General features: G+C 44.8%; 1 protein-coding gene across 1 annotated transcript; it reads left to right on the top strand.

Moving 5' to 3' along the window:
* Positions 1-24092: 24092 nt before the first annotated feature.
* On the top strand, positions 24093-25286 carry DEFB121 (defensin beta 121). Its single transcript, XM_037044749.1, has 2 exons — positions 24093-24150; positions 25129-25286. The coding sequence occupies exons 1-2, from the start codon at positions 24093-24095 to the stop codon at positions 25284-25286; spliced, it is 216 nt and encodes a 71-aa protein (XP_036900644.1).
* Positions 25287-27945: the final 2659 nt, after the last annotated feature.

The following is a 27945-nucleotide window of genomic DNA, read 5'->3' as shown; positions in this document are numbered from 1 at the left end:
TCGAATCAGTGTTTCAGGCGTCTTCAGATATATTCCCAGAAGTCACATTGCTGGGTCACAATGCAATTTCATTTTTAATTTTTTGAGGTAACTCTATACTGTTTTCCATAGTGGTTGCACCAATCTGCATTCCTACCGACAGTGCACAAGAATACCCTTTTCTCCACATCCTCACCAACATTTGCTTTTTGTTGATTTATTAGTGATAGCCATTCTGACAGACGTGAGGTGATATTTCATTGTGGTTTCCATTTGCATTTCTCTGGTGACTAGTGACGTTGAGCATCTTTTCATATGTCTATTGGCCATCTGTATGTCCTCTTTGGAGAAGTGTCTATTCAGGTTCTTTGCCCATTTTTTAATTGTATTGTTGGTTTTTCTGGTATTCAGTTTTATAAGTTGTATAAAACTGAACACCTTTATCAGCTGTATCATTGGCGATGATGTTCTCCCATTTGGTGGGTTGTCTTTTCATTTGTTGATGGTTTCCTTCACTGTGCAAAACCTTTTTAATTTGATGTAGTCCCATTTGTTTACTTTTGTTTTGTTTCCCTTGCCTGAGATGATATATCAGAAAAAATATTGCTGAGAAATGTCTGAGGTTTTAGTAAGTTTTCTTCTGGGAGTTTTATGGTTTAGAGGCTTATGTTTAAAACTTTAATCCATTTTTTAGTTTATTCTTGTGTATGGTATAAGAAGGTGGTCTAATTTAATTTTTTGCATGTATCTGTGCAATTTTACCAACACCAATTATTGAGTAGACTATCTTTACCCCATTGTATGATCTTGCTTTCTTTGACAAATATTAATTGACCATGAAGATGGGTTTATTTCTGGGCTCTCTATTCTGTCCCATTGATCTATGTGTCTGTTTTTATGCCAGTACCATGCTGTTTTAATTACCATAACCTTGTAGTATAGTTTGATACCAGGTAGTATGATTCCTCTAATTCTGTTCTTCTTTCTCAATGTTGATGTGGCTTTTCATGGCCTTTTGTGGTTCCACATAAAGGTTTGGATTATTTGTTCTAGTTCTGTAAAATATGCCATTGGTATCTTGATAGAAATTGCACTGAATTTAAAAATTGCTTTGGGTAGCATGCACATTTTAATGATGTTATTTTTTTCCTCTCTGTGAACACAGTATATGCTTCCACTTATTTGTATCTTCACTTTCTTTCTTCAATTTTCTGAGTGCTGGTCTTTTACATTTTTGGTTAAATTTATTCCTAGGTTTTTTATTTATTTTATTTTTGATGCAATTGTAAATGGGATTGTTTTCTTAGTTTCCCTTTTTGATAGTTCATAATTGGTATGTATAAATTCAACTGGCCCTGGCCAGGTGGTTCAGTTGGTTGGAGCATTGTTCTGTACACCAAAAGGCAATGGATTCCATTCTTAGTCAGGGCACACACCTAGGTTGCAGCCTCAGTTCCCAGTCAGGGTGCATATGAGAGACAACAGGCAGATGTTTCTCTCTCTCTCTACCTTCCTCTCTCTCTGAAATCAGTCAGAATACCCTTGAGTGAGAATAAAAAAATAAAAAAAAAATATGCAACCTATTCCCCCCTGGCTGGTGTGGCTCATTGGTTGTAGTGTTTTCCTGTAACTGAAAGGTTGTGGGTTTGATCACAGTCAGGGCACATGCCTACATTGCAGGTGTGATCCCTGGTCTTAGCATGTATGAGAGGCAACCAATTTATGTTGCTCTCCCTCCCTTCCCCTCTCCTCTCCTGTGTCTAAAAGCAATGAAAAAATTGGGTGAGGATTTAAAAAAAAACAGTGCAACTAATTTCTGGATATTTATTTTGTATCTTGCTACTATACAGAATTCATTTATCAGTTCCAGAAGTTTTTTGGTGTATCCTTTAGAGTTTTCTTTTCTTTTTTAAAAATTTTATTTATTTACTTTTAGAGAGAGGGGAAGGGAGGGAGAAAGAGAGTGAGAGAAACATCCATGTGTGCTTGCTTCTCGTGTGTCCCCCACTGGGGACCTGGCCTGCAGCCCAGGCATGTGCCCTGACTGGGAATCGAACCAGCGACCCTTTGGTTCGCAGCCCGTGCTCAATCCACTGAGCTACACCAGCCAGGGCTAGAGTTTTCTATATACAGTACCATGTCACCTGCAAATAATGACAGTTTTACTTCTTTCTTTCCGATTTGGGTGCCTTTTATTTCTTCTTGTTGTCTGATTGCTGTGCCTAGGACCTCGAGTACTATTTTGAATGAGAGGAGAAAGCAGACATCTCTGTCTTGTTCCCAATCTTAAGAGAAATATTCTTACTTTTTGCCCATTGAGTAGGATGTTGGCTGTGGGTTTGTCCTAATGGCCTTTATTATGTTGAGCTGTGCTCCCTCTATTCTCACTTTGTTTAGAGTTTTTATCATAAATAGGTACTGGATTTTATCAAATGCTTTTTCTGCATCTATTGATATGATCATGTGATTTTTAGCTTTCATTCTGTTTATGTGGTGTATCACATTTATTATTTTGCAAATACTGTACCATCCTTGCATCCATGGTATGAATCCCACTTGGTCATAATGGATGATCGTTTTAATGTATTTCTGGATCCAGTTTGCTAATATTTTGTTAAGGATTTTTGCATCATATGTTCATCAGAGACATTGGCCTATAATTTTCTTTCTCTGTAGTGTCTTTATCTGGGAATTAGGGTAATGGTGGCCTCATGGAATGAGCTTGGGGATCTCCCTCCCCTCAATTGTTTGGAATAGTTTGAGAAGGACAGATGTTAGTTCTTTTGAATGTTTGGTAAAATTCACCTGTGAAGCCATATGGTCCTGGACTTTTGTTTATTGAGAGCTTTTTTTTATTATTATTACTGATTTAATTTCATTGCTTGTAATTTGTGTATTCAGATTTTGTGATTCTTACTAATCCAGTTTTGGAAGACTGTGTGTTTCTAGGAATTTATCCATTTCATCCAGATTATTCAATTTGTTGGCATATAGTTGTTCATATTTTTTAATAATTTTTTTGTATCTTTGTGGAGTCAGTTATAACTTCTCTTTCATTTCTGATTTTTTTTATTTGGGTCCTCCTTTTTTTCTTGGTAAGTCTGGATAAAGTTTTGTGAATCCTTTTTAGCTTTTCAAAGACTCAGGCTTTGGTTTCATTGATCTTTTGTATTTTTTAGACTTTATTTGGTTTCTTTTGCTCTGATCTCTATTTCCTTTCTTCTACTCACTTTGGGCTTTGTGTTTTGTTTTGTTTTGTTTTGTTTTGTTTTTTAGTTCCTTTAAGTGTAAACTTAGATTGTTTATTTGAGATTTTTCTTCTTTCTTGAGGTAGGCCTGTGATACTATGAATTTCCCTCTTAGGACTGCTTTTGCTGTGCCCCAGAAATTTTAGGTTGTTGGGTTTTCATTTTTATTTGTTCCAAGGTATCTTTTGATTTCTGTCTTGATCTCAATGTTAACCCATTCATTGTTTAGCAACATGTTATTTAGTTCCCACATGTTTGTGTCTGTTTCAGTTTTTTCTTGTGATTGATTTCTAGATTCATACCATTATGGTCACTGAAGATGCTTGATAGTCTTTCAATCTTCTTAAATTTATTGAGACTTATTTTATGTCCTAACATGTGTTCTATCTTAGCAAATGTTCCATGTTCATGTGAAAAGAATGTATATCCTGCTGCTTTGAGGTGAAATCTTCTGAAGATGTCAATTAAATCCATTTGATTTAGTGTGTCATTTAAGGCCGTTATTTCCTGGTTGATTTTCTGTCTGGAATATCTATCCATTTACGTCAGTGGGGTGTTAAAAATCAAGAGGGTGGGGCAAGTGGGTCTCCCATGAAGGCGAGGTGTCAGTGAAGCTGAGGGAAGTTGGGAGGAACGGCTCCTGCCCCAGAGCCATACAACTTAGTCTGTCTCAGATTCTTCCCAGACCTCAGCAGGGCAGGGCCACCAGGTATCCAGAAGGTGGGGCCCCTGGGAGCTCAGAGGGTGGGGCAACAGGTTCTCCCGTGAGGGGGAGGCACCAGTCAGGTTCATGATAGAGTGAGGGGAACGGCTCCATCCCAAAGCCACAGCATTCGATCACTGATACCTGAGTCTGTCGGACAGCTACACTCTAACCCAGGCAGCTGACTGGGCTCTGCAGGGTGGGGTGACAGGGAGTCCAAAGGGTGGCGCTATTGCATTCTCCCAGGCTGATGCCGGTGCTCCACCTAAGAAAGATAATGTCTGCAGTGTAGAAGAGGGACACAGCACAGAGGTCCCAGCCACTGTCCCTTCAGCTGTCTCCTCAGAGCCATAAATTTCAGTTTCTCCTCATGTGGCTCTAATCCACTCCACCCTCGCTCCACTTGGAGCCCAGGGCGAGTGGCTGTGAATGAGATTTTGTGTGTTGGCTGTTTAAGAGGGTTGCCCGTTCCTGCCTCTCCCAGGCAGACAGGCTCCCTGTGGATATTCGCAGCCGCTTGTTACGTGAGCACCTCTTCTTGGCTCTGGCACTCTGGGCTGGGGAGCCTGGTGAGAGGTGGAGACCCCGGCCCCTCAGGCGGAACCTTTCCATCTGAGATATCTTTCTGCCTCTCATGGGAGTGGGGCCAGCCCTTTTCACATCTCTGCGCTTCCTACCAGTCTCGATGTGGCTTCTGTAAATCCTTGGTTGTAAAACTTCTGTTCAGCTAGTCTTCGGTTGGTTATTCAGGCTGATTGTTCTATATTTTAGCTGTGATTACGGTTTGGTCCTGGGAGGAGGTGACTGCAGTATCCACCTACTCTGTCACCATGTGGGAGACTCCTCACTTTTAAATATTAACATAAACTTATTATCATCCAAGTCTCTCTTATAAAAAAAATAGAGACCAAAACCAAATAGATGAAACGCTCATGGAGTTTTTAATAAGCTCGCACACTCTTAAATAGGAGCATATGGTTAGGGATCCTTAATTAGAGAAAAATATCTCATTTAAAAACGACCGGCCCAAAGCTTACAGGAAATAGATTGTGCAGGGAAGAAAATATCGTCAACATCCTCAGAGCAATTAGAGAAGTTACTCCCACCATGAAACAAGAATAAGAGACTATAAAGGAAAAGTCAAGGAATAAGTAAGAACTCTCAGACATTAAAAAATATGGCAGCACAAAATAGAAAATAAAGATGGAAAGAAAGGTTAGAAGTTATATTTGTTAAAATTTCTCAGAAACTTGAAGGAAGAAACCCAAAGGGATGGAAAGCAGCAGAGAAAATATAAAAAAAATTGAGAATCAGTCCAGGGAGCCCAACAACCAAAAGATAAGAATTCCAGAAATGGGAGAGAGAAAAATAAGATGAATGAGAGGAAATGCCGAAGTAATCCTGTAGAACAATGAAGAAAAAATATATAAACTGACAAATCACAAAAAGATAAATAAAGGCTCTTGAACGTATGGAAAAAATGTTCAATTTCTCTCCTAATAGGAAATTTTAAAAACTGTCTCTGTTGTGGGTTGAATTATATCCAGCGCCCCGCCCCCCAAAATATGTTCAAACCCTAACCCCAAGGACTGGTGAATGTGACTTATCTAGAAAAAGCATCTTACCACGTAAGAGCACAGTCTTCTAGGATTCCGTCGGTATCCTGTGGACCCCACCCCAGAACGGCCTGGCGTGGCGGGGCCCATGCAGGGATCCTGGAGAGAATATTAAAGTTTCATAATAACCAGAGCAAATCTTCGTGCATCGACTGCACGTGGAGCAGCCCCAGAGTGCGACTGTGGTTTGCAAGTGCCATGTAGCACATCGGATGTCAGTGCCAAGGGAAGAGGCCTCTGATGGCGTGTAAAGGGAGTTGGAACTTGATGTGGGCAGCCTTGAGAATCGTTAATTGTAAACTCAATTAGCCTGGCCTGTGTTGGTGGCGAAAATGTGGAGGTCTGCAGCACTCCACGTTCGGTGCCTTTGCAGCACCCAAAGAACCATAACATGCTACCGCCCATCTGTTCCAGTCTGCTCAATGGTGAGGTTTAAAAGCCCAGAGAGGGGAAGTGACTCTCCTAAGGTCACACAGCAAGTGAGCGGCACAGCCAGCAGAAGGAACTGAGTATTTTCAGCTTCTGTCTCTCACTCTCAGTGATGAAATCCTTCCTGAAATGGAGTGTTTTACATGGACAGCAGGGACTTTTCTCCTAGAGAGAAAATAACCAGACGGGCACACTCTTTCCAAGGTCTGAATGAATGTCTCCACTCTCAGAACGTAAAATTGTATGTCAAAACGGAGTTTGCCTAACTTACTTTAACAGCACAATAATGGCGGGTCTCTAGACCAGATAAGGTAGGGCTTGTAGGGCATAGTAAAGAGTGTGCAGGTTTTTTCAAAGTGTGACATGAAGTCTTGGAGGGTTTTGAGTTATAATAGGGGCTGGCAATCTTTTTTTTTTTTTTAAATCCCTCTGGCTGTTGCATGACTTCTCCCTGCTGGTCTCTAAAAGCTGAAGGTGGGTAAAGGGAGATGGATCAGCACAGGGGTGTGACGGGTGGGTGTGGGGGTATTGGGACAGTGGCTGACAAGTGTGAGGGAGGCAGGGTGCCTCAGGGCACGCTGTACCTGTGGGCAGCCGAAGGCACATGTGAGTGACTCATTTGATTGTGTCCCAGTTGATCAGCGTGAGCAGAGACTAGAGCTCTCAACCACGTGCTTGCCCCTCGCCAGCCCCGACACTGCTCCTTCGTCTACCAGAAGTCATGAAGCCCCTTTTGCTAACTGGCTGTGCTGCTGCTCTTGTCCCAGGTCATTCCAGGTAACTGGGACCTCTCCAGGGGAGGGATGGGGGTGGAGTGTGGGGCTTGGTCAGGGCATACCAGGGCCTGGGAGGACTGGCTGGCAGGCCTCAATGGGTAACACCACTCACTGGGGGGAGAGGGAAGGGCCCCCGAGTCCTGGGTTAGAGTCTGCCCCACCGTGTATTAGCTCTGTGATGGCCCAGAAAGGAGTTGGCTCCAACTGGTTTCAATTTACTCATTTACCAGTTTGAAATAATCGGTCCGGTCGGGGGATCCACGGAGCACACTGGAATTTGGGTGTGTCACACATGTAGCTTCTTTAGTTTCCAAGCTCATGTGAGAAGGGATGTGGCACCCAGACAGCCATCTTAGCCTGGTGCCAAATCTTAGGAACCAACTGTACCCCCACCCCCACCCCGAACCCTTCCCTCAGCTACCCAACCCGATCCTGTTTCTTTGGTGGGCATCAGGGATCAGAAACAGGAGGTCTGGTGTGGGAGATGAGTGGGAGTGGGCAGGGAAAACGGGACAGAGGGGAGGAAATAGTGACCCTTTCTGCCGATAGTCCCTGGAATCACTTGGATTTTGCACTATTCGAAGCTGCCTTGAGGAGGCAGAATCTTACCGTTGCTGTCACCTGCTTGTGCCAGGCCCTGCAGCAGAGCCATGGAGGGATTTTAAGTAGAGAAGGACCCTCATCCTATGTGCCCAGGCCAAGGTTCTGGCACCAGCCGCTCCTCAGAGGAGCCCCCCACCCCCGCCGCCCCGCCTAGACATCTCTCTAACGTTTCCGCAGTTCAGGACGTGAGTGGATGGGTGGAGACACTCTGGCCTCACGCCTTGTGCCTGCTCATGGTAGACACGGGCATAAAGAACTTCCAAACCCAGGGTTGGAACCCACTCCGTTTGGCGGCTCTGACTCCCACTCGACTCATTTCCTAACTTGGAATAGGAGGTTTGCTTGAGGAGTCAGCATTGAATACACTGAAATTGTTGGTGTGCAACAAGTGTAGCTTCTCTGTTTCCTAGAACTCCTCTGAGCTTTCCCAGGAATTCCTGTCCTGCTGGAGGGAAAGTTGGAGGTGGGAAAGGCACAGGGCTGCACATAACCTCCACAGATGATTATGAATCTTTTCTGGTTTAGAACAGTCTTTTCGATTCATTCATTTTGCTTTGGGTAAATGTTTAGTTTCTCAGTGTTTTTCCTCTCACCCCCTTCCCATTCTCCTTCCATTGATGGCAGCTGGCTTTAGGGGACAGTGGACATGTCATTCCTTAGTTAAACAATGTATTGATTCAATAAATATTGTTGGGTGGATTCCATGTGCCAGGCGCTGTGGTAGGTGCTAGAGATGGCAGTAGGCCAACCAAGCAGCCACAACCCCTCCCCCTCCCCGCCACCACTCACCCTGCCCTCCAACCAAATACACAAATAAAATCTGGTGGGGGGGGGGAGACAATGAGGAGAGTAAGCAAGAAAGCAAGAAAGGAAGAGCAAGTGTCAGGGAAGAGGGATGTACTATTTAAAAAGGGACTAGCTCACTGAAGAGGTAACACTGGAACAAAGACTTGAAATGAGGGGGTGAGCCGTGCAGATGTGTTGGGAAGAGCATTCATTTGTCAGCTGGACTATTTATAAAAGAGATGCTTCCCTTCATCTCCTTGGTTACGGTGGGGCTTAGAAGTATGGAAAGGAAAGGGAGGATAAATGCTTGGCTCTATCCATGCTTATCAGCTTGCAAGAGAATGAATTTGTTTTCTGTCAGTCTCTGAGGGTGAGCAATTAGTTTTTCCCTAAATATTATTTTGAACTCATGGTTCTAAGCCATGAGGCCAATTTATTGCGATGATCACTAGTGAAGTTCAACTTTTCCTGTTCTTTTTTAAAAATATTTTATTAATTTATCTTTAGAGGGGAAGGGAAGGAGAGAGGGAGAGAAATATTAATGTATGGTTGCCTCTCATGCGTCCCCTGCTGGGAACTGGCCTGCAACCCAGGCATGTGCCCTGACCGGGAATCGAACTGAAATGCTCTGGCTCTCAGGCCCCTGCTCAATCCACTGAGCTACACCAGCCAGGGCAACTTTTCCTGTTCTTGACCAAGGGGGATTCTTCAGTTTGGGCTTCTGGTATGACAATGTGTTTACATTCACCTTGCAGCATCCTGTCCAAGCACTGGAATAAGCCACATAACTAAGAGGCTCCGGTTTCTCCTATTTTACTGGGAGGTGGTATTTTAAGACTCCACTATGGGTACTAGGGATAATAATTTTTATCGGTTGATCAGTGTTTCTAGGGTTTTTCAGTGACCACAGTTGGAAAAAAATCTCTGTCTAAATACCTATGTACTTTCAACTTAAATTAAGGATTCAAATCAGAACCAAATTTTCCTATACCACATCAGTATTTTCTTTCGTGTACTGAGATTTCTAGTTCTCAAGGTCATAGAGCATGGTAAAATTAGGCTCTCCCATAATTACACATTTGATTTATCCCTCATTGTATATGCAATAGTTTCAGTATAATAATACCAACACTTCCACAAAAACATGATTACTCAAAGTAACTAAAATAAAAACTTTGGGGGATTGACTGTGGGAGCGGGTGGGGTTGGGTGGGGCAGTGGAGAGCAGCGGGGGGGGGATTGGGACAACTGTAATAGAACAACAATAAAAAAATAAATCAATATAAGGAATAAAAATATTCTACGCACATGCTCTCACCATTATTCTCTCATTTTCATATTGTATTGCTTCTTATAGTCAGAATATATGTCCATTACACACTCTGCTCCCTCCTTGCTAACCCTCATTGGATTCTAGCTCCACACGCAACTTCGTGTTTCACCTTCATTCCTAGCCTCTCTCATTTGGTTGTCCAAGAGGAGCTCTTTCCCTGGTAGGTTCCTTAGAAAGGGCTCATGGGAGCAATGCTTCTTGAGTTTCAACTTGTTGGTAATATTTTGCTTTTGTCCTTTGTCTTAAAAGTCAGTTTTGCCAATTACAACATTGTTTACTTTTTCTTTCCTTGAGTATCTCCCATATCTGACCTCATTATTTTTCTGGCATAAAGATTTATCAAAAAGTTTAATTTATTTTTCCCCCATACATCACTTTGTGTTTAAACCTAAATACTCCAAGCATTTTTTTGTTGTTATTTTTCTTTGATGTCCAGGAATTTTACTAGAAAACATTTTGCTTTGGGCCAGTATTCCCAGGTATGCAGTATACTTTTTCAGTATGTGTATTTTTTAAATTTTTATTTAATTCTTGTTTCAGTATGTATTTTTAAATCTTTTTCTATTTTGGGAAAATTTAGTGAACACTTTGTAGTATTCTGTCACCTTGATCTTGTTCTCTTCTTTAGTGCTTCCTGTTATTTATATATTTGCGTTCTTTTGCCTATCATCAATATTTGTAACTTTCTATTGACTTCTTTTTATCTCTCTGATGAAAGTATCCTCTTTCTCACCTCGACTCCCTGATAAGCCATGATCTGTCACATTTATTTGCTCCTGTTCCTTCTGAATTATGGAATGGATTTTAAATGGTATAATTTTTTTGAGATCCTGTCATGTCATGTCTGAATTTACTTAGTGGTTTTTTATAGGCCATTTCATTTAACGCCACAACAACTCTCTGAGGCAGGCGCTGTATCTCCTATTTAGAAAAGAGGAAATCGATTCTCTGAGAAGGGTGATGACCTGCTCAAGGTCTTCCGTTGGCTTGTGGTGTAGACAGATTTCAAATCCAGGGGTATGAGTCCCAACATCCTGTGCTCCCAGCCATTGTGACCCACGGAACCTGTGACAGGGAACATTCGGGAAGGCCTGGTGACTCCTCCATCTTCTGTGGTCCCCCCTTTGGCCTGGCTGTTAGTCTTCTCAAACCAGCACTTTGGTCCCCTCAGGACTGACTTTGGCTTCCTTCTTTTTTCTCTCTTTGTGCCAGGCAGCACTGAAAAATGCTGGAATCTTTGTGGCTCCTGCCGTGAGAAATGCACCAAGAACGAACAGGTCTATGTTTTCTGCTTGAGTGGTAAACTTTGCTGCGTGAAGCCCAAGGTCCAGCCAAATATGTCACCAGAGCCAATAAAAGACCGAAGGCTGAGGGCACAAAAGTGAAGATAACCCTGGCCCAAGCGACCTCGTAGATTCCTGAGTTCTATTAAAACACCTCTGGCTGACTTCTGTGCGTGTCTCCCACTGCACCTAGGGAAAGTCAAGCAGAAGCGTGGGTAAGGGAGGGTTTATAGGAGAAGAGACTGGACCTACACCTGTGTCACCTCATCTATTTCTTCCAACTCACCTGAGAGGTCAAAGTTGTCACCACTGATTTGATGGATGACGTTTTGACGTGAGGCAGTTTACCCACTGTCACAAAAATAACCTGAGGGGCTGCTGGGATTAAACATTGGTCTGAATATAAACTTGCAATTAGCTCCTCGCCTCCTGGACCATTGCTATTATAAATAGAAATGCATGTTGTATTCATTTGAGTCTCTCAAACAGGAGTCCAGGGGTAAACAGGAGCACTATTTTCTGGGATTGCTCCAGAAGCTGAAAACTGCGTTCATCCCTAGGCCTAATTCTTCCTCTGTTGTTTTTCTATGTATTATTTTAATTTTTCATATTTAGTTTAAATTTCCTTCAAAGCAGTACATCCACGTGGTTTTAAGGGCCAACTTTGAATGAATGAGTATAATAAAATATAGGCGTCACCCACTTCCGTTTCTCCACTTCTTGCTTTTCCAAGAAAACCGTTCTCATATCTTTTGCTTATTCCTTTGGATTTTACTTCCATGTCTATAAATACTGTGGTGACTTAAACTTCTTAATTTTTGTTTTTCAGTTTTAGGTGTTACCCATTAAATTCCTACTATGGAAGGTGAGCATTTGGTTCTCTCACCTCCTTTGAATACGCTCAGAACCCCCAGGTGCTTTGTCACTTTCATCTTGTTGGAGGACTCTCTTCTTGGGCACTCGGACCTGCTCCACTCCAGACTGGCTGTCTCTACCCCAGGTGATGGCTGCTGTCTAGATCTCGCCTCACTTCATCTAGGAGGTTCTCTTTGCTTCTCTCCTGAGATAAACGCCCTGCTTCCTGGGTCCTGGGTCTTTCTCGATAGACTCCTTGATTTTGGCCGAGCACCTCCTGGTAGCTTCTTGAAAATATCTGACCTTGGCATGCTCATCTCATAGTTGGTTAGCAGTTTGGTTGCTCATTCTGCATTGTAAATGATTTTCTCTCAAAGTGTTGAGGTCATTGTTCCATTGTCTTTCAACGTCTAATGTCACTGTGGGGAAATCTAAAGTCGTTCTGAATCTTGTCTTTTTTGGTATGTGACCTGTTATTTCTCTCTGAATGCTTGTAAGACTTTTCTCTTTGTCTACAGGGTGTTGACTTATACACCCTGCACTTGAATTTCCTGTGGGATTATTTTGATCAATTTCACTGAGCATTCAATTGGCACTGCCCAATCTGGCAACTCATGTCCTTCAATTCCAGGACTTTTTTTTCTTGATTTATTTCTTTAATAAAATCCTGCTCTTTGTTTTTCCTGTTCTCTATTTCTGGAACTCATATTTTTCAAATGTTGGGTTCCCCAGCCAATTCTCTAATTTTCTTATACTTTCTCTACTGCTTTTATCTGTCATTTTATTCTAATTTCTAGAATTTCATCTTTGTTCTTTTGTTTTCTAAAGTTTTTCTCATTCCTTATTTTTCTTCGTTTTTTGAAAATAGCGCCTTGTTTTTATTTCATGGTTTCAATAGCTTCTCTTATTTTTCTGAAAATTTCAAGTTTTTCTGGTGATACTCTCTCCTGCATAGTTTATTTCTTTTCAGTTGCTTCCCCCCACCCTATCTTTTTAGTGTCAGAACTTTCCTTATCTGGTTAGCAGTTATTGGTTTTATATTTTAGAGTGGGCCATGACTAGTTGGCTTATTCTACCAGAGAACATACAGCACCTGTGTCTTCAGGGTGGTTTTTTTTTTCCCCTTGGACTGACCAGATTTGGGGGGAAGAATCCTCTACAAGTCTTTTAGATTGGAGGTTTGCATTCCCCCAGATTTGTATGTTGAAGTTCCACCTGGCTTATGTGGCTCAGTGCATTGAGTGTGGGCCTTCGAACCAAAGGATCTCGGTTAGATTCCCAGTCAGAGCACATGCCTGGGTTGCAGGCCAGTTCCCAGCAGGGGGCGCATGAGAGGCAACCATACATAGATATTTCTCTCCCTCTTTCCTTCCCCTCTAAAAGATAAATAAATAAAATCTTTAAAAAAAAAGAGATTCCAATTTCAATTCCCAGGTATTAGGAGGTGGGAATTTCGGGAGATGCTTAGGTCATGAGGGTGGAGTCCTGCTAAGTGGGATTTAGTGCCCTTTCAAGAGACTCCACAGAGCTCTCTTGCCCCTTCCAAAAAGTGAAGACACAGGGAGAAGATGAACCAGGAAATGAGCTCTCACCAGACACTGAATCTGCTGCTACGATAATGTTGGACTGAGCTACAGAACTGTGAGAAATAAATGCTTATTGTTTAAGCCACCGAGTCTATGGTGGTTTATTACAGCAGTCCAAAAGGATGAAGACACACCTACCTGTGCCTTCAGGCATTTCCTCTGAGATTTCCCTGGGAGGAATCTTCCACCCTCCTGCTTGCTGCTCTCCTCAGAGCTGAAATGGGAAAGAAGGCTGGGTTTTGACATGAAGTATATAAAACTTCACTTAACTCTTCTGTGTTCAATATGATGCCCCTGCTCTCAGTGGCCTCTGGTCCCTTGTCCTTGTATCCAGACACTCTTTGCATGAGCCTCCTCAGACAAAAGAAGCTCTAGCTATCTGCTGGGATAGGAGAGGGATAACCACAGGAGTCACTCGGGGGGTCCACTGGGATTTACTACGGGGGGGTGGGTGGCGGGTCAGATAGAGGTAGAGAAGGGAGGCAGGCCTTACAGCTACCAGTGTTCAGATCCTGGTGGACCATGTTCCTTATTGCAATGCAGCCTGGGCAGAAATCTCAGCTGTCAGCTCCACTCATGTGCAGAGCTGAGCGGGTGACCCCATCTGGCCAGAGAGCTCAGGGGACAGATTTGGGTCCACAGACGATGAGTTGTGAAGTCTATTTTATGGCTGCCCAGTCAGGGAAGCAAATCTGCAGCCCCGTATAACTTTTTAGTAGAGCCTACAGTCGTGTTGACCAGGAAGCCTGACCACAGAACCTCGTCAGCCAGAGCTCATTCTGACAGCCAAGGCAGCTGCCTTGTCCAGCTATTAAGTATAGCCTCTGTCCCCAAATAACCAGACAGCCCGAACAGGGACCCTGGACAGCCTTGGAATTCAGTGCATGGTACTGTGGCAGACCCTGGCCAGCAGAGTCCGCCTGTTGTGGCTGGCAGCGAGAATGAATGCACAGGCGACAACAGTCCTGTGGGGAAAAAGGGAATGTCACGGCTACTCTCTCAAGGGGAGAGTGCCTATGGGTGCCTCAGCCACTCCCTCAAGAGGGGAGCACCCCGACCCTTGCCTAGACAGGCTTTTATTGATTTCCTGGGGTCTTACATCAGAGAAAGATTATCTATTACATAGAATATTATTGTCTACATTTTAGGTACAATCAAGAAAATGAAAATAACATGCAGAGGGGAATGAGCCGATTAGCTCTGTCCTTGGGAGAACTCACACAGGCTTTGGAAATTACCTTGATGATAGACGATACACATTTGTTGTTTTAGACCAGGGTGATGGAGTTTTAGCAAGAGCAAGCCATAACAATCTGTATGCATTTTCTAGGCCTGATTCCCATGGAAAAACTCGGTTTGAAGGTCTGGCTCCTACCCACCACTTCACTTCTGTAGGTTTTCCATGCAGAGCTGAGTCACATTTGCCAGGCCAAAATAAATCAGTCCCCTACATGGTACCACCCAACAGTGGAGCCCAGCCTGCAATCCTGCCCTGGAGTCCAGGCCAGCCTATGGCCTTGCCCAATTGCGGAACACAGCCTGTATCCTCACCCAGACAGAGAATCCAGCCAGCGACCCCACCCCAAAATAGAGCAGAGCCTGTAGTTTCACAAGGGAGCCCAAACAGCCACCCCACCCAACCGTGAAGCACAGTCCCCAGTCCCACCCAACTGTGTCATACACCTGGGGCCCTCTCCCAACCACAGAGCTTGGCCAGTAACCTTGCCCAACAGTGGAGCACAGCCAGTGGCCTACCTGATCATGAAGCTCAGGCTACAGGTGCACTGAACTTCGGGACACAGCCCTGCTCCTGCTTGACTGCCGAGCACAGCCTGAGGCCGCACTGGACTGTGAAACCTTGCCCGCAGCAGCCTCACCGAAACACAGACTCCACAGTGGCACCATCCGGTTGGGGAGCACAGTCTGGGACCCCCACCTGCTCAAGATCAAGTGTGGAGCACAGTGTGGAGCACAGTCTGCAGCCATGCTCAATTGTGGCGTGAAACCAATGGTACCACCCCGCTAGGGAACGCAGCCTGAGACCTTCTGCAACCAGAGGGGGCTGCGGAGCCCTTTTGGTGGTCCCACCTGCCCATGGAGCCCTGCTTGGATGCAGAGCCCAGCCAGCAGGTCCACCCAACCATGGAGTCCAGTCAGAAGCAGACCCCCAACCCGGACCTCAGAGCACATTGTACACAGTTGTGAAAGGTTGAAAGCTTTCCCAGAAGGATGAAGTGCAAGGTTGCCCACATTCGCCACTTGTGTTCCACACAGCACTGGAAGCACCAGCTGGAGCCATCGGGAAGGAAAGGAATAGAGGCATTCAAACTGCAGAAGAAGGGTTATACTTTTCTGTCTGCAGATGACGTGATTTTATACATAATAAACTCTAAAGCCTCACCAAACATTGTTGGATCTGTAAACAAACTTGGAAAAGTTGCAACATACAAACATCAGTTATGTTTTTGTATACTAACAATGAATTATCCAAAAGGGAAATAAAGCAAAACAACACAATTTACAATAGGATCGAAAGCAATACAATATTTAGAAATAAATTTAACCAAGAAGGTAAGGAATCTGTCCACTAAAACCCACAGGACTTTGTGATAAAAGAAGTTGAAGGAGATACAAATAAATGGAAAGCTACCTTGTGTTCATGGGTTGGAAGACTCAGTATTGCAAGGGTGTCCACACTCTCCAAAGCCATCTACAGAGTCAATGTAATCCTATCAAGACTCCAGTGATATTTACAAAATATATACATTTATTGATTCCTGAGAGAGAGAGAGGAAGGGAGAGAGATATTGACATGAGAGAAACATCTGTTGGTTTGTGTCCTATACGTGTGCAAACTGGGAACCAAACCTGCAACCTGGGTATGTGCCCTGACCAGAAATCGAACCTGTGACCTTTTGGTGCGCAGGATGACGCTCCAACCAACTGAGCCACACTGGCTGGGCCCAATGACATTTTTTCACAGATGTAGAAATGCATATGAATTGACAAAAGATCCCAAATATTCAGAGCAATCCCAAGAAAGAACAAAGCTGGAGACATCACATTTTGATTTCAAACTATATTACAAAGCTATCATAATCAAAATAGTATACTACTGCTATAAAAGCAGACACATGGACCAATGGAAGAGAATTAAGAGCCCAGAAATAAACCCACACAAAAGAGGTTAAAGCTAATGTTTGACAAAAGAGCCAAGAATACTCAGTGGAGCAAAGGCTGCCTGTGCTGGGAAAACTGGATAGTCAGATGCAGAAGAATAAAACGGACCAGCCTCTGTCACCACTCACAAAAGTCACCTCGGACAAGATTGGGCACATTCAGGGTCCTATGGCTTTTTGGGTCTGTTTAGCAGGTCTTTTGATAAATTTTTAAAAATTAACTCAAAATGGATTAAAGACTTACATGTAAGACCTGAACCCATGAAACTCCTAGAGGGAAACCTGAGGCTAAATCTCCTTGACATTGGTCTTGGCATTGATTTCATGGATATGACAACAAAAGCACCAGCAACAAAAGTAAAAATTAACAAGTGGGGGGCCACACTAAACTAAAAGGCCTCTGCACAGCAAAAGAATTCATCAACAAAATAAAAAGGAAACCTACGAAATGGGAGATATAGCTGAGGAGAGCAATGCTCACCTCAGTATCAACAGCAACGCTGTACTGAAAAGCTCAGCTTCTTCTCTGTGTAACCCACACGCTTTTGCTTCTGTTCCCCACACATGTGGGTTTCTGCCCACACTGATTCTCCGACACTGCAGGCGTGCTACAGTTCAATTCAGTTCTGGTGCTTTCTACCTGGAGCTAGCCTAACACTCCACAAGGTAAGGATTTAGGTCCACGAGGCTACCTACTTCAGATACCAATGGCAAGTCCCAGGATGTTTTCTGTACTTCTGACCAAATAGCTGGAATCGAGGCTCCCATGACCTCCTCTTTGGGTGCGATAATTTGCTAGAACGGCTCACAGAACTCATTCGGGGCAACACCTACTTACTGTACCTTTACCAGTGTATTATATAATACAGGGTACAATAAAGGTACAGATGAACAGCCAGAGATGTGGAAGAGATGTGTAGAGCAAGGCCTGGAAGGATCTGGGGTGCAGGGACTTTTGTCTCCATGGAGCTGGGGTACGCCACCCTTCTGGTACGTGGCTATGCTTACTAACCTAGAAGTTCTCTGAACTCCATAGTTTAGGGATTTTTGTGGAGGGTTCATCATGCAGGCATGATTGATTAGTAACTCAGTTTCCAGAATTCTTGCTAACATTGGATAATGCAGAGAAAAACACAGAAGCCCCCAAATTGAGACATTGAGCTCAGGGCAGCCTGAGTAGAGTTTGGTCAAGGAGAGAAGCTTTATTACTTTATATAACTGATTCAATAATTGTTTGCAATGTACACTATAATTTTATTATCACAAAGTAGTGGATGCCTTGACCAGCCTCCTGCATGGGCCCCGGGCACCCACCCTCGGCTGCTGTGGGTATTACTGCTGGGGTCACCACTGCCTCCTTTACTCCCCTGACTTTGACCTGAGACTTGTCTAAGTATCTTAGGTTTGCATTCGAGGGCTTTAAAAACTTTATCACTGGGAATTCTCCAATGTTATACGGTGCATGGACACCTAGCCATAGCCATGCAGTATTTCCATTGTCCCCCAGTGGTTTACAAACATTTCTTCTACCGCTTCTCTGGTCACCTGCTCCCATAATCAGAATATGTGTTCATGCCTCCCTGCTCTTTGCCATTTCTCTGAAATCTATCTTCTTTCAAGGTTCAGAGAAAGAAGGTCCTCGGTGCAGCCTTCTCTGACCTGCCCTGGCCTTTGGTGATTCTCCTCATGTTTCCTTCTATTGCAATATGCTTTTTAATTCTGTTTCATCACAGGCTCCTTTACATTGTTTTTACTCATGTGGCCTTTAGGCCGGACCACTGTGCTTGTATATTTGGAGGTCATTGATGCTATTCATCAAGTATTTCTGGCTTTCTGTGTTCTGGGCCTGTGGCAGAATGGCACTTCCCGGCCCCCTTGTGGTAGAATGAGGCCATGTCACTGTTGGAGCCAGTGAGTTACAAGTACAAGCTAGGTGTTGCTTCCAAGGTCAGGGTTTATATAGCGGCCAGTTCAAGACCCTCCAGGGCTCTCCTTTCTTCTGCCATGGCGATGAGCGGCATCTGAGTGGCTTCTGAGTCAGTCTGAGTTCCAGAATGAGAAGAGAGGTGTCTCTAGACAACCTGCAGTGAATATGCAGCACGTGTGAAGAGTAAACCTTTGTTCTTAGAACCCACCAAGATCCTTTGTTGCTGCACCATGACTTGGCTGTCCTCATATATCGGACTATTAGGGGACTGTGTCCTGTCATGCTCTCTATTTCTAGTGCTCAACAGAACACCTGCACTTAGTAGGTACTTAATGAAGATTCGCTTTATTTAGCAAACACTTCTTGAGTGTGTTTTGAAGGATACGAAGTTTATTTCAAAATGCCTGCTTTTCTAAGGAAGGTATAAGTGTTTTGTTAGAGGTTTTCTTTTTCTTTTAGATGATTTATTTATAGACAGAAGGGAAGAGAGGGAGAAAGTGAGAGAAGCATATGTGTGGTTGCCTCTCATGCGCCCCCTACTGGGGACCTGGCCTGCAACCCAAGCATGTGCCCTGACTGGGAATCGAACTGACAACCCTTTGGTTCACAGGCTGGTGCTCAATCCACTGAGCTACACCAGCCAGGGTGGAAGCTATAAGTGTTTTAAGGACTGAAACCATGGTAGACAGTTCTTCCTCCACTTCCCTGGTACCTTAATTCTCAGTCCACAGGAAACTTAAAATGGCCTGGGTGGTTTTGCAAGTGGAAGGGGAGGTTCGAGAAGGGATGAGAACATGGCCAACACGGATGGAGCAGTGGTTGGTTCCTGGGAAAGTAGACACATGAAAAAAAGGATTCAGGGAAAAAACGGCTTCTGGAAATTGTAGGCAACAGTGAAGATAAGAAGCCAGTGAAGACATCCTGGGGAGGCACAAGGATGTGCATCTCGGAGCAGGGAGAGGCATCTCGGAGCAGGGAGAGGCTGATAAAAAGTGAGGAACCTTCTTTACCAGCTCACGCTGGAGCTCAAGCGGAGTTACGCTGCGCGCATTCCAGACACCGAGGAGAGAGGTCTGTCCTTGAGCTTGGATTCTGGGGGAGCACTCTGGGTCGCAGACTTGAGACCCAAAGTTTCGCAATTTCCAACCTGGATTTGAAGACGCACAGTGAGCAGAGAAGTCTCAAAGTCGCTGACAGCCCTTGTACCTTTTATGGAGGGTTGCCTGCGCTGACATGGAAGGACGGTCAGGAGAGCTTCAGGGGGGAGAGAAGTCAGCAGCCAAATGCTCCAAGAGTCAAGGAAGGTGAGCATTCGTAGTAATAACAGGAGCTACCAGCCATCAGGGGCTTCCGCCTCGGCAGGCTCTGGTCTGTGTGCCTTGCAAGTGCTGCCGCCTTTAATCTTCACAGCAGATCTCTGAGGTCAGTGGTGCTGAGTCCATATTACAGAAGAAAAAACTGAGGCCCGGAGACATTGACTTTTCAGAGTTCTTGGTTAATAGGTGGTTTTGATCCAAGAATGATTCTAATCTCAATTTGTTTAGCTTCAAAACTTCTGTTATTTGGTGGTAGACTGTTGGAGGTTATTTCAAATACCCTGAAGAAAAAGCCTCAGCGTATCCATAGCCATGGCTAATTGCGTGTAGTAGGAGGAGCCAGAGTGGGAACATAAGAGGAAGCCCGAAAAATTCCAAGCTTATTTGGGCCAGTGGTTTCGTCCCTCTCCCCACCACCCTCCGATGTCCCCCACTCCCAAAGACGACAGAGAAGTGACATGCAGATGTGTTTTCTTTCCTCTGCTGCCACGCTGGAAGCAGAGAACCACCAGGGGTGGGTGGCAGAAATCCGAGAAGTGAGTGGAAGGTGCTGGCCAAGACAGGCTAAATCCACTCGCAGCAAGAAGGTTCGTTTTCTAGGTGAGGCACCCTCCAACCAGGGGGGCTCATGGCTGACACTGGGTCAAAGCAAGAGCAGTGGCCAGGCAGGGAACAGACTCGGAGTTTTCTGAATATCAGGTACCATCCTATCCGCCACTATACCAGAGCGGTCCCCACTTCAGGCTCAGGAAGAGGTAGAGTGTTTAGTGAAGGGCCTCAGCACTTCAGAAGCCTGTTTAAACTGGCCTGGTTACGGAGTACACTGTCAGTTTTGGGACTCTTGGCCCCTGGACACTCCACAGCAAAGTGCCCTCCTCATTGTGAACCCCTTTCTGCAGATTGCCTCCAGCCTGTCCACACCCCCAGATTATCTTCCTAATGGGCTACTGGAGGGCTCTTCCTTTCCAATTCTGTAATCTTGCCGAAAAGCACACACTCCCCCCTCAATTCTCTATTCCTTCCTTATTCTTCTTGCTCTGCTTCCGTGACTTCCTTTGCTCTTTTTCTGTTCCTAATGGCAGGTGTTCACCCACTCACCCAGTTCATATCTCCTGTGTGGCAACAACAGCAACAGAAGCTCAAGTTTGCAGGTATCAGTGAGGCAGATGGTTCCATAGTTTTCCATCTTTTTACAAAGCTTTACCTCTGTTAGCTAATGAATCAGACTCTTTTTAGCCCATCTATTATTTCCTTTGAGAGCTTTGAACAAGCACCAGGGCAAAACAGTTGACTATATGTAGAAGTACAATTGAGGAGGAGATGCTAAATCTTAAGACACCCCAGAGATGCAGATAAATATAGCTGAGGTGTGGGGGGAGCCCTTTGTAGCTTATAGAAAAATCAAGGAATTTTGTCTTGCAGTACCTTGTGCCCGATGGGAAGGAGCTTCCTCTACTATGTAAAACCATTGCTGATTTTGCAAAATACTGCACATTATGGAATCAGGCCCTCCCTGCCTTAGGCCACTTTCTCCTGGTAATCAGCATCCACGAGAAGAAGCAGGCAGAGAGCTGTGATGGAGTTCTGTACTGGAGGAGAAGGGGATCTTCGAACAGGAGTTCAAGGTGGGAGAATCTCGTGCTGCTGAGGGTTCCTTGGATGTGCAAAGGAGTCCCGTCTGGACTAAGGTTTCTGCCAGTGACGTGCCCCTGTGAGCAGCTCCCTTCTTTCTCTCCAGCCTTTCAAGACTCTCAGCCCAGTGCCCTGCTCTTCTAATTAGGAATGATCTCCTTCCTCCAGAGGGGACTAAGTGGTGACCTCTGGTGTGGCCCTGGGCTGTGCAGAGTCAAGTGCACGTCAGGTTTGTTTCCCCGAAGCCCTTTCTGGAAGGAGAGGAATGAGTTCCCATCCAGAGGTCTGGTTTCCTCACAAGCAGCCCTGAGAAGCGAGCCCCTGGCAATAGAACACTTTGTTTTCTTTCTTTTTACTCTTCTGTAGCCACGGGGTTGAGTTAATGATTTGTGGCAAATTTGTCTTCACTGGTCTGATGCACAGCCTTTCTCTTGTTTTATTTTACCGACTTGCTGATTTTTATCCCTATGATCAGTTCCCATCCACATCCTGCACAGATGGCTCTTCCTGTGTTTTAGTTTGTACTTTTAACAGGTGTTTTTAAGATTTTTTATTTATTTATCTTTAGAGGGGAAGGGAAGGAGAGAAACATCAATGTATAGTTGCCTCTTGTGAGTCCCCTGCTGGGAACTGGCTTGCAACCCAGGCATGTGCCCTGACTGGGAATCGAACTGCGATCGTGTTAACATGTGTTTTTATTTCATATAAGTTGTTTTATGTTTTACACCTCATTTGCTTGCTTATTTTTTAAAAATCAGCACCCCCTTTTAAGGAAGTCAACTTACTGAGATATAATTTACATAAAATAAAATGCACCAGTTTTAAGGTGTAAATTTTGATGAGTTTTGACATCTGTGGACAGAATGTTTTCATCATCCTAAAAGTTCCAACAGCCCGAAAGTGAGTATTTATTTAAAATGAGCTAAGGAAGGACAATAGGTTGCTGGGATCTCTGAAGACAATTTACCAGAAATGATCTCTTATTATGGTTTCCTGATTGGAACGTGGTTTCCTCTCCTTGCCTAGAACATTCTAGAATTCCCAGCACTTACAAGTGAGGATTTGAACAAGTGAGGATTCGAACAAGTGAGGAACACTGAGCCTTCATGAGATCCACAGTCATTCTGCCTCTGACCTGTACCCCACCAGAAGTCCCTGAGTGTCCCTCTATCCCCGTTTTCCTGACACCACTGACCACTGTTCAGCTTTCTGATGCTGGCCAGTCTAGATTCAGCCTGCCACCTGATTTTGCATGGCCCAGGAGCTAAGAATATTTTTTACATTTTTAAATAGTTGAAAAGAAACCCCAAAGAATAATATTTAGTGACACGTGAAAATTAGCTGAAATTCAAATTTCAGTGTCTGTGAAATTTTGACCAAAATGTGACCATATCACATGTTGCGTGCCATCTATGGTGTTTTCATGCCGCAGTCTCAGCCCTGAAATGCTGTGGCAGAGACTGAATGGCCTAGATCCTGAAATATTTAATATCTGGGTGTTGACAGAAAACGTCAGAGGACCCTTGGTATAAAGCACTATTTTTCTTAGAATCAATAATCTTCTTCTATAGCAGCAAGAAGGTATCGCTCCTGTTAGTGTGCCTTTGTTCCAGCCCATTTTGGAATAACAGAACCTGCCATTATTGTGCTAAAACCGCGGTTGGCTCTTTTCTGCTCTACCTGCTGGTTCAGTGTATCACGAAGCCACTACAGTGTAACCATCCACCCCAAAACTCAGTGGCTTACCATGGCAGTGCTTCACTGTGGCTCATGCACCAGCAGGCACACTAGAGTCTGGCTGGATTGCTCTGATTGAGGCCGGGGTGTTGGGGTGAGTCTGCTTCTCACTGCAGACCTGCGGGTGGTCTGGGATGGCTCGGCTCCACGTGTCTCTCCTTGTCTTTGGACCCCTGGGGCCTGATCTTCTCATGGTGGCAGCAACGGCACAAACGGGTGAGTGAAAACAGTCATCACCTCTTACAGCCTGGGCTCAGAACTGGGATGCGGTCACTTCTGTCACTTCCGCCCATGTATCATTGGCTAAAGGAAGTGAAACAGCCATGACAGAAATGAAGGGATAATGAAGGACATTCCTCCTAGGATGAGACAGTGGCCACAACGTGGATTCCAGTGGGGCGAGATACTAGAGTCAATAGTGCAACCCACCGTGCATTATGAGAAATGCCACAGTCACAGTAAAAGGGTTTTCCTTTGCCATCTAGGAGGATGCCACCTGCTGGTGATAAGCCCACACCGTGAAGAGCGAGTGGCCTTGCTGCTCATCTGACTCCACAAATGCTGATACCAGTTTTCAGTGGTGATGGCCGTGGAGCTATCGGGGTATTTCCCTCTGCTTCTGACCTTTGGTATTCCTAGAATGAACCACTAACATTTGGGAGGCCCTGAGATATCCTTACTGCTGGAAAGAACCCAAGGAACATAGAACTATCATCTCTCTCTTCCTCTCTCTCTCTCTTTCTCTCCTTATTTACCAGGTATGGATTAATAATAAGCACATTTCCCCCGTCCTTGGCTCTCCAGTTGTATTATGAAACTCTTCAAAGACAAGGCTGTGCCTTCTTTTTGATCACTTCGCTTCCGCTGTTCTCAGCCTCTCTGGAAGCGTCTAAGAGGGTGAGGTGTCTGGGTATTAGCCATTCAAGCGGTGTGGTGGTTGCTTTTGTCCCTGCCCATTTAATCTTAAATGACTGTTCCCTTTCTGGTTCACTGATCATGGCTCTACCATGATCCTTGGGTCAATAAATACCAGTCTGGACTGCCTGGAATGGAGACCCGTTCTAACTTGCCAGCCCAGAAGCCTCCTATCTCCTCCCATCATTCATGAAGCTCATTCTTCTGGTTTTGACTGTTACCCTGCCCCTGGTGCAGGTCACCAAAGGTAACCAGGACCTCTCCCAATGGACAGTGGGCCGGGGAACCTGATGCCTTTTCAGGGAATGCTGGGGGCTCTAACAGCTTGGGCTGGGGCAGGCTCCCCAGAGACCTTTGGATGACTTCTCTAGCCAAGGAAAAGTTGAAGTTCTGGTACCAATCTTTAATGCCTTTGACCTGACCACCCTGAACCACTCCCTCTGGTTGGCTTAGAAAAAGTTGAACATGACTTTGGGGAAAGGATACAAGGAGGAGAGAGACTTGGGCGTAGAGTGCAGAGACCATGGGAGTTTTTCCAAAACATTCCTTGGGGCATTTAAATTTTGATCTCTCATTGTCTCTGTGAAAATGGTTTCTGAATTTCTGATTGTTTGAGGGTAGGATTCTGATTCCACTTTTTTCATGCAGCCTCAGTTTACCAGGGCCCCTTTAGGTAGTAGGCTTCCCAGAACAACTCTTCCTAATTATCTTGGCTGTTAAAACCAGCAAAAAGTGCCAGGATGCTCTGGAGAAGCAAGTGTTTAGTTTGGGGAGTTTTGGAGGTCTCCTAGAAGACTGGCCAACATCCAGATGAGTGTATTTCAAATTCCTGTCCTTCTTCATGGACACGGTCAGAAAGGGCACTCAGGACAAAGGGGGAAAGGTAACTAGCTGACGCTGGGCACCTAGGCACATTATAAACTGGGAGAGGTGAGACCCTGGAGAGAGTGGGGGACCTGTTGCCTCATCCACAGGAGCCTGGCCAGGAAGCTGCCAGGTAGGTTCCAGGCCATTGAATGGGGAGGACGTCGAGGCTGTGACTGGGGACACAAGTGGGAAAAGAAAGGATAGTGACCACTAGTCCCTCCTAAACCTGGAGGACACCTCATGAGGTCTCACATGTCTCCTTATTCCCCTTACTACTTCTCGACTTTGGCCTCCTGCTTCACAGCCCTCTGCTGCCCTTTGAGACTAAGCTTGTCCCCTCCTCTCCTTTTAATTTCAGTCAAGAAGTGTTGGGGTAAATTGGGAACATGCAGAGTCATGTGTAAAGAAGGTGAAGTATTCTACATATTGTGCAATGTGGAGGCAAAGTGCTGTGTGGACCCGAAGTATGTACCCGTTGACACTAAACCCTCAAACTCAACCGGAAGCCAGAGATAACCTTCCACAGTCTGACGGCTCTGGGGCCACCTCGAGTCTAACACCTCTGGGTCCTGCAGTTCTTCCAAATCATTCTTGGCTGTACCTTGTGTTTGTCGGGCAGATCCAGACCAAATGAATAAATAAGGAGAAAGAAAGGTGCATGGGGGCGTTAAAGAGAACAGGATGGATCAGTGGGAGGTAATAACCTCAGTCTTGCCCACCATGGCTGCCAGCCTGGGGGCCCCCTGCGGCTGATCCCAGATGATATAAATAAAAAAAAGTTCATTCTATCTATTTGATTCTTGATTTCTAGTCCAGTACGACAGAGCTTTCTGCCATGAGAGAAGTGTCCCACATCTGTGTTGTCCTGTATAGTAACTGCAAGCCACGTGTGGCTAGTGAGCACTTTGAAATGTAGCCAGTATGACTGGAAAACTGAACTTTCAATGTAGTTTAATTCGTATTTAAATTTGCACAGCTAAATGGGGCTAGTGGTTATTGTATTGTAGGTTTATAGTCTGGAGCTATAAGGCTGAAACAGGCTATGAGGTTCAACGTCTGGGTGTTTCAGGGGAGGTCAAGGTGGCAAGATAGGCTGTGTGGCGAACACAAGAACCCACTAGCCTGCTGCTTCTCTTTCTCTACTTTCACACCAAAGGCTGCGATGCTCCCCTCGTAATACCTGTGGCTCTGTCCTGTGAGAAACTCCAGGATGGCGTCTCATAAGTTTCCTTGGAGAGAACCGGTATCAGACTCTGCGTGGATTCCTGCTCCATCGCTATCTTTCCCCCGAGCTGGGCCCTGTCATCTTGAACTGCTGGCTAGTCCTTTTCCAGGACAGGTCCTGAAAAGGGGCAACGGGATTTCCCCATCACCAGCCCCATGACTTCGGTCGTGAGTGGACCCAAGTGCTTCCAATCCTTGCTATGTATCCGACTCCTCAAAAAGAACTCGACTCTTTATCCTGAGTTGGAAAGTTTTGTTTGGGGTCACCTGCCTGCTCTCCAGTCCCTTCCTATGAAAACACTGAACCTTGTGGCTTGACTTAGTCATTCCCAGCACACATTTTGGATGAAAACCCTCCGCCTTGGAGTCTAAGGATCGCTGAAGCTGTCAAAGGAAGAACGTTAAACTCAGGATCAGAAGAGCTGGGTGGATACGTGCTTGACCACGTACCAGCTGCATGACCCTAGACAAGCCATTTAATCTTCTCTGCTTTATTTTCTCACCTGCAAAACGAGGATGTATCCTACCCAGGGCACAGGCTTTTCATAAGGATCAAATGAAATAACACACAGGAAAGTGCTCAGTACAGAGGCTAGCACACATTCAATTCCTGAAAAACCTAAGTTGGATCTAGATTGATCTCGCTCCCTAATTTTCTCCCTTTAGACCCTGCCTGTAAAAAATTAAGAATCCCTTTCCCACTTTGCTCCAACTCCTACTTCCTAGAGTTAATTATTCTTTTTTTAAAGGTTTTATTTACTTATTTTTAGAGGGGAAGGGAAGGAGAGAGGGAGAGAAATATCAACGTATGGTTGCCTCTCATGAGTCCCCTGCTGGGAACTGGCCTGCAACCCAGGCATGTGCCCTGACTGGGAATCAAACCATGATCCTCTGGTTTGCAGGCCTTCACTCAATCCACTGAGCTACACCAGCCAGGGCTAGAGTTAATTATTCTTAAAATCGAAATGAAGCCCTTGATCCCACTACTTTTCCATGAATCATCTCAACCTCCTGATTCTGCCTCCCTCTTTACACAGCCTGGACATCACTAGCCGGCCCCGTAACAGTTCTCTTGCAGACACTCTCAGTTTCCATGCTCCGCACAGCGTGGTATCCATCTGTCCAAGTCCCAACCTGGTGCAATGCTTGCCTTCTCCATTTGCACCCTTTGGCAGCCAATTATTCTTAGAGAGAATTATCTAACTGGCTTCACCGATTTCACTGAAATTCAGGGCCTCACACCTCAAACAGCATTCCACACTGCCCAGCTAGTCTCCTAGAAGTTTGATGATCTCACTCTCTGAAATGACAATTGCATGCTGTTTCCTCTCTCATTAATCTTCTATCGCTTCCCCTCTCTAAAATTTCACTCCTTGCCTCATATTTCAGAACATAGAAACCATCAAAACAACCTCGTCTCCTGTTTACCAAGTCTGCACGCTCTTGCATCTGACCCTACAACTCCTGCCTCCCTTTTGTTTGTGCAGGGAGAGCGGTGCCCACTCCAGAGAAACCAGCCCCTCCACTTGTCCACATCCCCTCGCCTCTCCTCTACTCAAGGACTTTATCTTCAGTTAATTTTCCCACTTCTCTACCATTGGACCATTCTCCACTGGACCATTTTTATTATTATGTAAAGATGCTCTTGTACCTCCCATCTTAAAACAAAATATCCCTTAATTTCACATCCTTCTCCGGACATCCTGTCTCGTTTCTTTATAGTTCTTCAAAGAAAAATTTCTCAAAAGGTTGTCTGCTTTCACTTTCCCCATTTCTCATTTCCCATCATTTTTCAATTCAGTTCAATTTGGCTTTGACCTTGCCATTGAGACTTCTCTTGTAAATGTCACCAACTATCTCCAACATTGCCAAACCCAATAGAGAACCCATTTTCCTCTTACTAATTTGCGAGCAGTATTTGACATAGGACGACTAGCTTTCATTAAATGCT

The sequence above is a fragment of the Sturnira hondurensis genome, unplaced genomic scaffold, assembly GCF_014824575.4.
Source record: "Sturnira hondurensis isolate 20B ecotype Veracruz unplaced genomic scaffold, ASM1482457v3 Scaffold0004136, whole genome shotgun sequence".
NCBI classification, from domain to species: Eukaryota; Metazoa; Chordata; class Mammalia; order Chiroptera; family Phyllostomidae; genus Sturnira; species Sturnira hondurensis.
The sequence above is the reverse complement of the archived record's forward strand: the minus strand, read 5'-3'. Positions and strand labels throughout refer to the sequence as shown.

Coding starts and splice junctions, on each gene's coding strand:
- DEFB121 (XM_037044749.1), top strand. CDS start 24,093: ATGAAGCTCATTCTTCTGGTTTTGACTGTTACCCTGCCCCTGGTGCAG. Junction 24,151..25,128: donor CCTGGTGCAGGTCACCAAAG/GTAACCAGGACC, acceptor TTTTAATTTCAG/TCAAGAAGTGTTGGGGTAAA.